Below are 15,000 nucleotides of genomic sequence, written 5' to 3'. Positions count from 1 at the left end.
TAACTCCAGCCAGTTGCTTTTGCCTACGAACGTGACACAAGCAAAGGATATCTAATAAAAGCATTTGATAGTATATTGCCACATGTTGACTTATTCAAGCAGGTCTGGAAGACTGGGGCCCTCAACACATACAAAGGCGCCTTACGTACCACAGTTTCCCGAAAAGGTGTCAACTCAAAAGCCCCACTAAACGCCGCCGCTTTTTGAAAAAAAAAAAAAAAAAATGGCGGCGTTAGCGTCTTGGCAGAAAGACAAGGTTGAGGTTGTCTTTCAGAAAGAAAAAGCGCCTTAGGAACCTCAGAGCGTGAAGCTCCTAGCTCATATTCACATGAAACATAATATACATCAATACTTGGTTTAGAGTGAAATGCTCTGCATCAAATTTAATTACTGGATAGCAAGACATGCCACTTGAGGAAGTATGGTAAAATGAGAGAAAAAGAGAGAGAGAGAGAGAGAGAGAGAGAGAGAGAGAGAGAGAGAGAGAGAGAGAGAGAGAGAGAGAGAGAGAGAGAGAGAGAGAGAGAGAGAGTTTGGAACCAGATACAAATTATGAAACCTAATGAAAAATTTTCTTAACGGCAGATTTTTCTCTTTATTTTCTCATTTACTAACCCGAGTATAGAATATACATTGTAGTCAAGGAAGTCTGAAAGGAACTCGCGTTCGTGGGGACGCAGCAGTGACGCGCGACACTAACACCATTCACAGGCGATGGCAGCCGACTCCCACAGGGCCTTGGCGTGCATCGTCAGCTTACAATGAACTGCTCGTGGACTACATAAACCAATTACGCAATTAGGACGAAAAAAAATAAAGAATCGCTTAACCACTTAAAGTCATGTACAGGGTTACTATATAAAGGTATACAGAAATGGTCTTCCTTATGTAGACAAATTGAAAAACGTACTTACAAAGCCAGTGGTCACCAGGTTGTATACTTATTTCTAAGGTTATGTGCTGAGCAATTCTTATGACAATTGTAACAACATTCAGCGGATTATTTTCACACAATTAATCCTTACACATGCTGAAAAACAAAACTTGCATACGTATAATGTGAAAGTAAAGAAATGTTAAAAATTCCGGATTATCTCCTAATGCATAACATTTTTATACGAAAAGGCAGATAGATGGATACATACATAAGGACAGAGACAGGTAGATAGATAGACAGATAGACAAACAGGCAGATTAGCCGAACGACAGTTAGATAGACGGGTAGGTAAGCAGCAGATATGTAGATAAATCGGTACTATGTAAGCATGTATGTACGAGGTGTGTCATTAAAGTTCCAGGACTGGTGCCACACAAGTTTTATTTCACATCCAGGCTACAAACTATAGGTTATCTCCTTCGAAGTAATCCCCCTGGCACCGCATGCACTTGTCCATCCTTCTCTGCCAGGCTTGCATGCACTGCTGGAAGGATTCTTGCGGGATGCTCCTCAGCTCCGTCGTCACGGCCTTTTTGATGTCGTCCGCATCATCAAAACGGGTCCCCTTCATGACCTCCTTGAGCTTGGGGAAGAGGAAGAAGTCGCACGGAGCGAGGTCAGGTGAGTAGGGCGGTTGCTCCAGCACGGCGATGTTCTTCTTGGCCAAGAACTCTCTGATGCTCAGGGCATTGTGAGCAAGCGCATTGTCGTGGTGAAGCAGCCACGAGTTGCCCTGCCACAACTCCCGCCTCTTCTCGCGCACTGCACGAAGCAGACGCCGCAGTACTTCTTTGTACACATGTTGGTTGACTGTCTGGCCCTGTGGCAAGAACTCGCAGTGGACGATGCCCCTCACATCGAAGAAAGCGATCAACATGACCTTGAAGCTGGACCTGGACTGCCTTGCTTTCTTCGGCCGTGGCGACGCCGGACTCTTCCATTGAAGGCTCTGGCGTTTGGTCTCCGGGTCGTACTCAAATACCCAGGACTCATCGCCGGTGATGACTCTCCTGAGCAAGTCTGGTTCAGTTTCCAGACGCTCGAGGATGTCCTGACACACCTGCATGCGTCGTCCCTTCTGGTCATCGTTCAGGAGTCTCGGCACCATCTTCGCACAGACTTTCCGCATGCCCAGATCTTCAGTGATAATCTTCCACACGCTGTTGTGGTTCATGCCAAGCTCATCTGCGATCTTTCGAACAGTCAACCGACGATCGTCACGCACCATCTGCTTGACACGCTCAACATTGGCCTCATTCCTGCTCGTTGAGGGTCTTCCACTCCTGGGGTCATCTTCCACGTCCTCCCGGCCCTCTTTGAACCTCTTGCACCACTCAAAAACACGTGAGCGTGACATTGTCTCATCCCCGTACACTTTTTGCAGCATACCCAGTGCTTCTGACGGCGTTTTCCCCAACTGCACCAAAAACTTCAAGTTTGTTCGCTGTTCAGCGCTCATTGTTAAACGACCTGCAACAGAGGACATGATTTTAAAAGCACGTAAGAAAAAGATTAGTGACTGTAGAGGGTTGGGAGCGCAGTTGTATACTCCAGAAGGATTACTTTGAAGGGGAAATATGGTGGTTTGTGGCTTGGGTTTGAAATTCATCTTTTAGGACACCAGTCCTGAAACTTTAATGACACACCTCGTATATGCAGGCAGATAGTGGACATGTAGGAGGATACATGGATAAAGATGGACAGGTAGATAGATAGACAGATCTCATGGTTCACAACTACACATAAGCCTCTCTCTGAGTACGAAAATAAAACTACAAGTATCATAGTGCAGTGTCGCACACTTGCGGGTAATAAGCGGTGGGTGTGTTTGTGTGTATAACATATTTCTGGTTATATCGATGTGATTTTTCCTTGTGACAACTTTGGATGGAACCTGGTACACGTGTTGACCAAGGCGCCTCGTTTTCATCCATGCGGTCTTCCCAGGCGTGTCTCTGCTGTGTGTGTGTGTGTGTGTGTGTGTGTGTGTGTGTGTGTGTGTGTGTGTGTGTGTGTGTGTGTGTGTGTGTGTGTGTGTGTGTGTGTGTGTGTGTGTGTGTGTGTGTGTGTGGTCTCATTTCTTCACAGTAAATTCTTATTGGTATGCACGTGTTCCGCATAGAGCTTCAAATATGAGGTTTTTGCAATTAATAATTATTACAATGACAGACATTACGTTTGAAGACAAAGGCGATTATTCTGTTATCAAGAACTAAGTACGAACTCACAGACTTGTAAAGTTTACGTCTAATGTCTGTTATTCCATATCTGCTATGAGATATACTCATTAGGGAGGTGTTTTTTGTTATCACAAGTAGTATTAGTAAGCAGCAGCAGCAGCAGCAGCAGCAGCAGCAGCAGCAGCAGCAGCAGCAGCAGTAGTAGTAGTAGTAGTAGTAGTAGTAGTAGTAGTAGTAGTAGTAGTAGTATGACCATCATTATCATAATTGTCATTACTACTACTACTACTACTACTACTACTACTACTACTACTACTACTACTACTACTACTACTACTACTACTGCTGCTGCTGCTGCTGCTGCTGCTGCTAGCAAGTGATGTAGTAATGGTGGTCGTGGTGGTCCTACTGCATCTCTTCAACACTAACAACACATACAACTCAAAATCTAGAGACAATAGAACAATACCCGCCATAAGAATTCATTAAACTTTACTAGGACGGGAGGTAAACAGTACTTACATTAAAATCTGGCAGAATGAATTCACATGCCTTACAGTCACCTAATATGTCAGAAGGTTCCTAACACGTTCAGAGCAAGTTACGTCCCCCCCTAAATGGCCGAAGGTCGCTGATGAAATACGAGTGAGGAGCTCATCATATGAAAACTGCAAATTCTATGAACGGTGATAACGTCTTGGTGCCGAGTCTTTACTACTTGCAACATGCTATAATGGAAAATACTGAGACATCCAGGTGTTTTCATAATTCTAGAAATAATTTAACTGGGTTTAATATAATCCATTGGGAAAACATCATGATAACTAAGAAAACTAAGAAAATAGTTCTTATAAAAATCCCATATATATATATATATATATATATATATATATATATATATATATATATATATATATATATATATATATATATATATATATATAGACATACATATATACTCAGGATTGAAAACAATGTTCAGTCACAAAAATTATACTAATACCAGGCACTTTGCGTGCGTTAATTTAGTAAAAGTTCTAAAAACAGTGTGACAGGTTTTCTGAATCTGCCCAGTCGTGTAGGGTGTCAGTTACATTGTTTTCAAATCATTAGGAATAGCTTGTCCAACAACAGGATCTCTTTGACTGCACTGCCCTCGGCTGATGCTGAGGAAGCACACTTAAGGAACAATGCTGTTCACTGAACCAAGTTTGCTGGTCTTATCGACTCGATTGTCTCACACACACACACACACACACACACACACACACACACACACACACACACACACACACACACACACACTACATATATATATATATATATATATATATATATATATATATATATATATATATATATATATATATATATATATATATATATATATATATATAATCAGTTCCCACCGTAGGAAGTCGCCTTGATGAGATGGCGGGACTTCAAGGCGGCGGCACCAAGGACTTGTGAAATCTGAGGAAATTTTGAGTCCTCTGGTAAACTTAGCATGTTCAGGATCTGGTAACACTAAAGGTACCGAAACCACCAGTGACGCTACGCTCCTCACCTATTAGACACGAACATCATTCCCTGCCTCGGCCTCACACATGAACTGTATCAACTAACACATACTATTGATGGCCTCCAGCAGTGTAATATTATCCACCACTAGACTACGTTTTGTATCTGCTTACGGCCAACTAGTCTCGACGAAGAAAGCGTCCGGGTCAATACTGTGTGATGTGGGAATGGGGATCAAATTACCTGTGATGGGAAGGCCGGGAACACCCAAGTGTTACGGTACATATACACATAGCATTTCTAAGACTTCCTTGTATTATTATGTTCTCGGAATACTCTCTCTCTCTCTCTCTCTCTCTCTCTCTCTCTCTAATTCATAAAGGGTAAAAAAGTACTCTATCCGTGACTTTCCTAATAAATATACAAAAGGTATTGGTAGTTGCAATACGTATACTTGGCACATACCGCAGTGCCACTGCCACGTATTGGCCTACACACATCTTAGTTTCCTTCATGTGGTGTTTTGTGCTCGTAATTGCCCCCCACCCCAAATGACACCGTGACTTAATTTTAATTTTCAGTGAAACATTGACTTGGCTTGCTGAAGAGCTTTGCATATTCCTGCAACTGGTGAGGCTAGTAACCGTATTAGGCACGGCTAAATTGTCTCCCTGGCATGGCACCCAAGTCTGGATGCTGTGGCCTCCAGCATAATTTCTCTACCATACCCGTCACAACCGTACATACAATGGGCACGGGTACCCAGCAGCGATGGAGCAACGGCAGTATACACTACTGTTGTAGATTCACGGTAGGTCGTTCTCAACGAAATGATCTAAAGTATATACTAGCATTTAAATCGTTCCAATCACTCTTACTTGTCTTACTCAGAGGAACAACACCATGATGATTCAAGCGTCTATTTATGAATGTCTGCTGTTTACCATCTACGCACGTCATCATTATATGCCGCGCACCTCACCTACTCCTCGCTCTCCGTACCAGCTTTGTGATGCTGGCAGTAGTGAGGCAATCTCCAATGATACAGTAATCTGATGATTTATTTACATGACCATCATTGTCTTTTATAATTAAATTCATTTATTTACTAATAACTAAGTATCCTACAGTGACAACACGGCAAATTAGGTCAGAATATGTAAGTGAATAATAGCGTTAAGAATTACTTACCAACTCTTATGAAGTATACAACAGTACGAAGGCTCTGTTGCTTGCACGTTATAAATGAGCCACCTTGGTACAGGCGTCCATATTAAATTTAATTCATGGTAATAGAAAGACAAGATGTGCATAACACTACTCGGCCTGAACAACTGATACAGGACATCGTCATCCGCAAATTCCTCCTAGTTTTTCCTGAGACTTTATCTTACCCAAGGTTTACAAGATATAGTATATACTACTTACAAGAGGAACACGTAAAATCAAGGCGGTGTATATATATATATATATATATATATATATATATATATATATATATATATATATATATATATATATATATATATATATATATATATATATATATATATATATATATATACACAACAATCTACTTACACACCGTTGCCAGATAGTATAATAATCTAACATTTCCATCCGTATATTCCTCCAACCTTTCCTTAGAGCTTTTATCTTATCGTGTGTTGGCGCCTTCTCAACTGTTAAGATAATTAAATTTGGACGTAGCTATCCGATTCATGAATTAAATATGTACTTACCATGAATCAATACATTACGTTTTACATTTCAGTTATTCATTATAATTTAATACGCATGTTGCTAAACATTGCCTTCATGAAGTTCTGTCACTCACTGCCGGCGTTATTAAGGTTACTCGGCACCTTAGTTAAGTGTCGTCGGTGTTTCCCTTATTCGGACATGAATCTGTCAGTTCCCTCTGGCAACAAAAAATACACATGATACACTTTAAATGCGGTCACGGCTTTTTTAGTCTCCGAAATTCTATACAACTCAAAACATTACAGCCAAAGTTATCGCAGGTGTGTGTGTGTGTGTGTGTGTGTGTGTGTGTGTGTGTGTGTGTGTGTGTGTGTGTGTGTGTGTGTGTGTGTGTGTGTGTAATTATTCTTTCTGGCACGGTGACGATGCAACTCTTTAAGGGATTAAGAGAGGAGATTCTTGGCCGAGCGGCAGTCACACACCTGGATGGTGAGCCAAGAAAGCAATACCTGACAATGGACATCAAAAATTATGAAATAATCTCGCACCAATGGTTCCTGAGCATCTACGTCTGAAAAAAAATATATTCCACTCCTATGGGAAGGGCAGCGCGCTCGAGAGATGATAACCTACCCCAATAAAGATAGGTTCCTTGACCTACCGCAACACCATACTTGTCCTTGGCGAAGCGATGTGGGAGTCTCGGCTGCGCCAAGTCAGCTAATGTAAATTCGATACCATAAGCTTTCCTTTCATTACTTTTCGAATCTCTAAAGGACGGCAGACTAGTTTACAATTTAGAGAAATGGGAGGACGATTAGAGAGATGAGATTACTAGTGCAACATTTATATATTATATACAAGCGTGCCCAAGCCTCGCAGTGTTGGGACCACCAAAATGTCAGAGGTGGGTTCGTCAACCTTTACTAATTTTGATTCATTATGTTCTCTGTATATATATATATATATATATATATATATATATATATATATATATATATATATATATATATATATATATATATATATATCACAAGGAAATTACCTAATGTAGAAAGTTACTTTAGAGAGAAAATATACGTTTCTCTAGTTTATTTACTTATTTATTTACTTTTACAGATCAACAAAATATCCTATTTCATTCATAACGTAAGAGACTACATGACTATACTATGGTAACCTCACTACTGCGACAAAATTGGCATTATAGTACGCTTCACAGGTAAGGGGTGTTCCACTCACACAGCTCTTCTAGACAGGGTGGAATCAAAAGCATTTCGTCTGATCAATTCCTCTCCAATAACTGAATGTCTTCAACTTCTCTTTCATCATTACAATGTTGCATCTCTTGCTATCTTCTACCGCTATTTTCACACTAACTGGTCTTTCGATCTTGCTAACTGCGGGCCTCCCTTCCTTCTATGGCTTCACTACACTGGACTCTCTCTCGGCCCTATTCTGTCCACAATATTCTCACTTGTTCATCCCTTTTTCTGGTAAACTATGGAAGGAACTCCCTGCCTACCTCTGTATTTCCCACTTCCTATGACTTGAACTCTTTCAAGGGGAAGGTTTCGAGGCACTTATTATTTTAGATAATCCTTTTGACCTTCCTTTCTGGGACTGGCACCTCAGTGGGGCTTTTTTTCTCTTTTTTGTTGCTCTTGGCCAGTGCTACTCATACATAAAACAACAACAATAATAATAATAATAATAATAATAATAATAATAATAATAATAATAATAGTAATAGTAATAATAAATAAATTAAATAATAATAATAATAATAATAATAATAATAATAATAATAATGATAATAATAATAGATGTACCATACACATACACAAGATAGAAAAAGTTATGATGATGTGGCTTTCTGGTTGTGAGATGTAACGCACGAAGTATAAAGTACTTCGAGTACTTGAATGCTACAACGTATTGTTCTAAAAAAAAAAAAAAAAAAAGCCCTGAAAAACAAAATGTCTTTACCTCGAAATACTCATTACGACTTACTTCATGCGTTGCCTAAATATGACCAACAAAGTATGAAAACACAAGCATGCGAAAAATAAAACTGTAAATGTTTGACATCCAACGTGGAATCATGCAACTATAAGCAAAATATATATGAATAATATGCGTTGGATGAGAAAAACATGACAATGAAATGGCCTTTTCTGGAATCTTTCTTAACAGTGGCATCAAAAGTAAAACTGCAGTTAATAGTAACAATACACTTCACTGAGCATATACACGACACTGAAACAATACTGTGAATGGGATATGATATTACACTTCATAAAAATGAAACTTAGATAATATTGCAAAACCAGAGGGGGGAAAGTAAGCGGCAGGAAGTAAAGCAGCGGAGGCGGCGGAGGCGGTTGGCACGTGACCGTCCGCTCACGTGCTTGCCATGGTACAAAGGGACGGAAAGCGAAAAGGGTGACCCAGATGGCGTGGCATGTTAAAATTGCAGTCATGTCGCAGTTTCTTTGTTGTATCGGGATTGGTGGCCTAAAACGCTATATAGTAAGGATGTTATGTAAACAATCCATTAGTTATAAAATTCTCGGCCTTACCACTCTCTCTCTCTCTCTCTCTCTCTCTCTCTCTCTCTCTCTCTCTCTCTCTCTCTCTCTCTCTCTCTTTCTCTCTCTGCGCATCATCATATTTCTTCATGAAGCATATATATATATATATATATATATATATATATATATATATATATATATATATATATATATATATATATATACCCTCGAGGTAGAGCAGCGATTCACCTATCGGAGTGCTTCTGCTTCTCGCCACGAGCGGGTGACGTTGCTTGAGGAGATCCACTTTAACTTCTATAACTGCAACACGTACATCACGTGATCTCTCATAAGAGCCGTTTTGGGTCCATTCATAGTATGGTTTAAGAACATGACAATGCGACTGTTAAAATTAATTTAAGATTAAATATATTTACAGCCTACGTCTGGTTATTCTAATAAAAAATGACCAGGTATTGGGGCAAATGCGTAACATTAAACGTATGACTGTATTCACTTATAATATTATCTTGTAACACATCTCCTTTATGCTCAATGTAAGGTTTACATCAGACTACAAGAACGTCCAATGATTCATCCGTCAAACCCCGTGGATCAATCAGCACATATGTAGTGGCTCCATTACTAAGACAGAAAAAGTTAAATTATACGACCACAATGGACAGGTACACGTGAGGAGGAGAATGCCGTAGTGCATTTTACGTAAGGTGGAAAGACGGATCAGTGGTACTCGACTCGCTTTGGCAACTCTCCCGCCCCGCCAGTTACATATGCACCTGCCCCCTCCAACTAGCAATATTCTATAATTCCTCCCATGCATACGATACTTCCAGTCCCTAGTATTGTTAAAAAGTGTAAGCCTTTCATAACAGCAGAGGTTTTACAGAACGAGCGAGGTGTATGCTTGAGCGGACTACGTTGCGGTGTCTCATCAACCTTACGTAAACGTAACACGCTCTCAGACCTAGCAGTGGAGCCTCTACTCTGCTACTTTCCTCTCATTGATCCAATACTGGCGACTGCATAAAGATGAACCATAAGGAACCATACTAATTACGATAATGACAAATTAAGGGCGTGCACTTACCACTCTTGAAGGCTTTATTGTAGGCCTCGAGAGCTTTCTCCAGCTGTTGGTTCTGGAAGTATTTGTTTCCTTCTGTCCGTAGCTTAACTCCGTCCACCTCCTGCTGCCACCAGCGACTCACTAAGGTCGCCACTAATACATTAGGTTTCACATTAGAAATACCTTTATCTTTAAACCTAAACTGGCATACTCTACACATTTTCAGTTGTTCTTTGAGTAGGCATTTTCGGCAGTAGGTGTGGCCGCACACAAGCGTGAGAGGTTCGTGCAGCACGCCCCAGCACACAGGGCAAGAGAACACATTTCTGGTGGGGGGAGGACCGTTCTCTTTCCAGTTTAACCTTAAATAATCCACTACTTTGCTAATCACTTGATACAGTTTATCGGAACTCACGTTGTATAACTTATAGCTGTGGAACAGCAGTTCCAAACTCTCTACAACTTGCCCTTTTTCCGCAAACAAAGTTGCATAAGATATATAAATTTCTAGGTTTAGTCCCTTTTCTTTTAGAATTTTCTCAATTTCACTGGTTAGAATAGCATCGATGGCCGATTTTCCACTACCTCCTTTCAAGACACTCATCTTGGCGGGTGATGGGCAGCCCTGCAACTTCAATTTCGTGTCATCTCAACACAATGACGTCCACAACTCCCAACGGCCAATCGTTACCATCCTCCACGACAGCTGGTGGACAACTGAGCCTGACGTTTGGACTCCCCCCCTCGTCCCTCACGTGTGGCGCCTCTGTCCCTCCCGCTAGCCTCGCCGCGGTTCCCACCGCCACCCGCCAAGTTCAAATTACGCTCAGGGCCGTCCAGGTAAGAAAATGACAAGCTCTTGATTTCTGCCATCTTGATTAATATACTTTGATTAAAACTTATGGTATTTTTAATCATGCAATGTAATGAAACTGATGACTGATTGATTGATGATTGATTTAGGAAAATAAAACCTACCATGAGTAGTAATCTGAAATGTAAAGGGTAACTGAAATGTTTCATAAACAGATTTGTTTTTATAATGCTTCTCTTCGTTAGTTAGTACAGTGCCATCCTTGTATAAGTATCGTTACGAAAATTCTAGACTAGGTAAACACACACACACACACACACACACACACACACACACACACACACACACACACACACACACACACCGTTGTATAAGTAACGTTATGAAAAGATAAAATCTATCTCACACATAGTTGGCTAAGTATATATTTTGTATGATTCAGTGATTACGAAAATCGACACACACACACACACACACACACACACACACACACACACATCATCTCGCAATTTCCACGCAACACTCATTTCAGCTTTTTCCTGATAATCCTTCATTTAGTTTTGCTTATTCTTCTCTCCATTAAAATATGTATAACATAGATGATGTTATTTAGAATTAGCGTAGGAAAAAAATATCATTTTTTCTTGCAGTATAGAAATATTATTTGTGTTAGCATTTCCGTATGTACTTTTTCTTTGTTCATGAGCTGCTGTCTGTGTAGTTGAGAGAGAGAGAGAGAGAGAGAGAGAGAGAGAGAGAGAGAGAGAGAGAGAGAGAGAGAGAGAGAGAGAGATATCACCGTTGTCGCAGAGGAGGAAACTCGTGTCCTGTTATCTTTATATCTTGTTTTATTTTACGATTATTTGAAAGTGCTTCTATAAACTCTCTCTCTCTCTCTCTCTCTCTCTCTCTCTCTCTCTCTCTCTCTCTCTCTCTCTCTCTCTCTCTCTCTCTCTCTCCAAGAACCTAGAAAATGCTATAAATATTAATTCCACTTTTCCTCGTCCTTGTCCTTATTTAAACGTCTTTGAAACACGTAAGGCATAATCAGATATGTAACACCAGCAAGAAAAGGAGGAGGAGGAGGAGGAGGACGAGGACGAGGAGGAGGAAAGGCAAGCTGATGCACATTTCTCTCTTGCACTGTAGGGTGCAAATCAATGTCCCATGAGTTTATAAGAAGAGAAAGAATTTCATTTTATCACTGAGGCGAAAATAAGGCAGGGATTGTAAATATATAGATATTCGCATCCCTATTACTGTAAGGGACAAGAAACATGCTATAAATGCTTCCTGGTAACTAAACTGTAGCTGTGTCTCTTTTCATGTTGTCTGATCCTCCAAGGTGTCATATGCCAGTGTGGTGTGCTATCTGGCATAACACATAAGGAAGACTGTTCTACACTAAAATCTATAGACTGACGATGGCGACGGAGGTGGTGGTGGTGGTGGTGGTGTTCTGTCCAGAACTGTTCTATGAGTTACGTGTTGGCGGGGTGTGGGCAGTCCAGTGCATGCAGTGCTTGGCTGCCTGCCTAAACAGCGTTGCTCCCACGTAGTAGTTTCAACAAGCTGCTCGTCACGGAAAGATTACCTTGTTTACAGAGACTGCGCATTGTCATTGCAATAATTGAGGACATTGTATAGAGTTCCATCGCCAGGCGAGAAGGTATGAAAGTCCTGCAACGTGACGCCGTCCCGCGGGTTGACACTGGCGCGGCTTACGTAACCCCGCCCCGTGTTGGAGAGCCGGGAAGATTGTATATCTACACGTGTTCGTGGCCGAGTGTGTGTGTGTGTGTGTGTGTCTGCTGCAGTACGTAACAAGTATAGACTCGACGTCCTTTAAAATTACTGGGAATAAGTCGGGGTGGCTGGGTATCGCGATCGGGTCTCGTGCTCTTCCTACCTGTAGGATGGTGATGCCCCGCAGTGATCCTTTCTAGGGCCATTAACTTCTACGTGCAAGCAGATGGTTATTTTCTAGGCAGTCGAATTTCTTCCTTCCTGGCTCACAACCACACACCAGGTGCGTGCTGCGGGAAGAAGAAAAGGAAAACCATATAAAGGAGGGTTACGCAACCAGTCCCCCACACATAAAGAGGAGTCTCGTTTGATCGCGTCATTTTTCAACCTTGTTGTACTTGTTTTTTACATTTTTTTTTTTTTTTATTTAAGATGCGAGGGTCACAACTACAGTCTACCATCCCAGTGATCTTCACACGCATGTCTTGTTTTCTCTCAGCGTCAACATAGTAGATGGTACAGTACACGTGTCGTAAAATTATCGTAATGCACTAGGTCACTTCAGACTTAATAACCATTATTATTTTTTTTTTTTTTATCCAGAAGTTAGTGTAAAGGATGGGTATTATAATACTTAGTAAGTAGAGCTGGAAGTCCACCTGTATAGTTGGTTCTTGCAAGGGTATGTGTGCAGTGGAAGATGTGGAAGACCCTACGAATGACCACCGTAGTCTTAGACTATTACGCAGTTTCTTTGCTCCCTAAGCGGCTAATTTAGACAAGCCATTGTTTCTTGCTCTTCATATTAAACCGAAATCATCAAGTCTCACGAGTTTTAATTTCTTTGTAGCTTCCCGTCTTGGCCAAAGACGTTCTTCAACATTTGTCATTTTTTAGACTGCAGTATTAAAATATAAAACCTAAAGCAAATAATTGCCGTATAAAAGATATATGACAGGAAACAAACAGAAAGTGAGACTAAAGATACCATGCAAAAAGAGGTCACGTGTACGTGTGTCTCGGTGAAAGGGGCGCACGTGGCGACGCCAAGGACGGCACGCGGAGCCAGCTGCTCCATCTGCACCCAAGATCCATCAGATCGTCCCTTGTGTGAAGACTGTATGACACGCTAGATGCATGTCACTTCCTTCACGTCTATCACTCTTTGACGCTGTTTTGTTTGTACAAATTTGAAGCAATATTTGCCACTCTGTTTTAAATTAAGTAGAAATAAATTGACATACGAGTCATTGGATAGACTTTGATCAAAGCAGCGTTGGAAAATTCACATGTCTTGCATTGCCCGAGATCAGAACCAAACGCTTTGTTCGGCAAGGGCTAAATTTGCCATGTTCAAAATTTTAACGTTTGTCACTGAAGTTATATAACATCCTTAGCATACGAATATATAATAGGTAGACTTTGTTGAAACCTCTCCAAACATTACTTGAAACATGTCTTACGCAAGTGCTCTTTTGTCTAACTTTGCTATAGCTCAATATTATAGGCTACGTATGTAGTAGTGTTTTTTGGTGCGTTGTGACGCCAACGCCTTTACATATAAGCAAGTATCACCACAACCCGTCGTCGAGAACCAATCCCATCTATACGTTGACAACCTAACTATTCACTTGCATTACAGGTGGCCTCGGGATGTCGGAGCCCACAGTGAAAAGATGACGTAGCAACTTGTGGCTTCAAGGACTTATGAACACGTGTAAGCACTATCTCGCTGCAAACTAGGAACTCTTACATTAAATGTCAAGAAACAACATCACGGGATCTTCAGAATGGTACATCATCAAGATTATCATGTGATTAAGCTAAATCTAGAGTTCATCAAATATTCTTAGTAAAAGCAAAATAAACAGTATTGATTATATCCTCGTGTGGTACTTACATTACCGTCCCTTCCTCTCTAGCTCGCTAGTGAGTGTCACCAAAGAAGTGGCAGCTGGGAAATCTCAAAAGTTATTAGCATTTCTTTTATGTGTGTTAATTAAAAAAAAAAAATTCTGGTCTTTGGCTAACATACCTACAATGAATTTGGTTTAAGAAGGAGTTGTGAATGTGTTTTGGCGAGGCATGTCTACGGCGAATGCAAGCCGCATTTGATAAAATCTACGAACCGTGCTTGCCACATTTCACTGAGTCATCTTATGAACTATTACATGAACTATTACATGAAGCCCCTGCAGAGTGATTGTCATATCTTATGTCTAAAAAGAATATTTGTCACATTTCAGATAACTGAATGATACAGGTGGAGGTATAGGTCAACCGAGTGTTTTATCATTCTGAATATGCACACTACCACATCGCAGATGCGCAATGTACAATTAAACGTTGACGCTCTTTTTTTTTTTTTTTTTTTTCTACTGTAGGAACCATGTTTATGTGTCAGCTTCAATTGTCACAGATTTAACTAACTGATTAGGTTTAACTAATTAATTAACCAGCCTATTGGATATATTTGC

At 40.6% G+C, this 15,000-nt stretch overlaps 1 protein-coding gene across 1 annotated transcript in view; it reads right to left on the bottom strand.

Annotated features, from left to right (window-relative positions):
* LOC135104471 (LON peptidase N-terminal domain and RING finger protein 3-like) overlaps positions 1-10,682 on the bottom strand; it is a 21,002-nt gene extending 10,320 nt beyond the window's left edge. The window contains exon 1 of the mRNA XM_064011974.1: positions 9,985-10,682. Within this exon, the coding sequence (XP_063868044.1) occupies positions 9,985-10,567 (583 nt within the window). The 5' untranslated portion in view covers positions 10,568-10,682. The remainder of the gene's footprint in view (positions 1-9,984) is intronic.
* Positions 10,683-15,000: the final 4,318 nt, after the last annotated feature.

The sequence above is a fragment of the Scylla paramamosain genome, chromosome 10, assembly GCF_035594125.1.
Source record: "Scylla paramamosain isolate STU-SP2022 chromosome 10, ASM3559412v1, whole genome shotgun sequence".
In the NCBI taxonomy this organism is placed as follows: Eukaryota; Metazoa; Arthropoda; class Malacostraca; order Decapoda; family Portunidae; genus Scylla; species Scylla paramamosain.
Note: the sequence above shows the minus strand (reverse complement) of the source record. Positions and strands in the feature narration are given on the sequence as shown.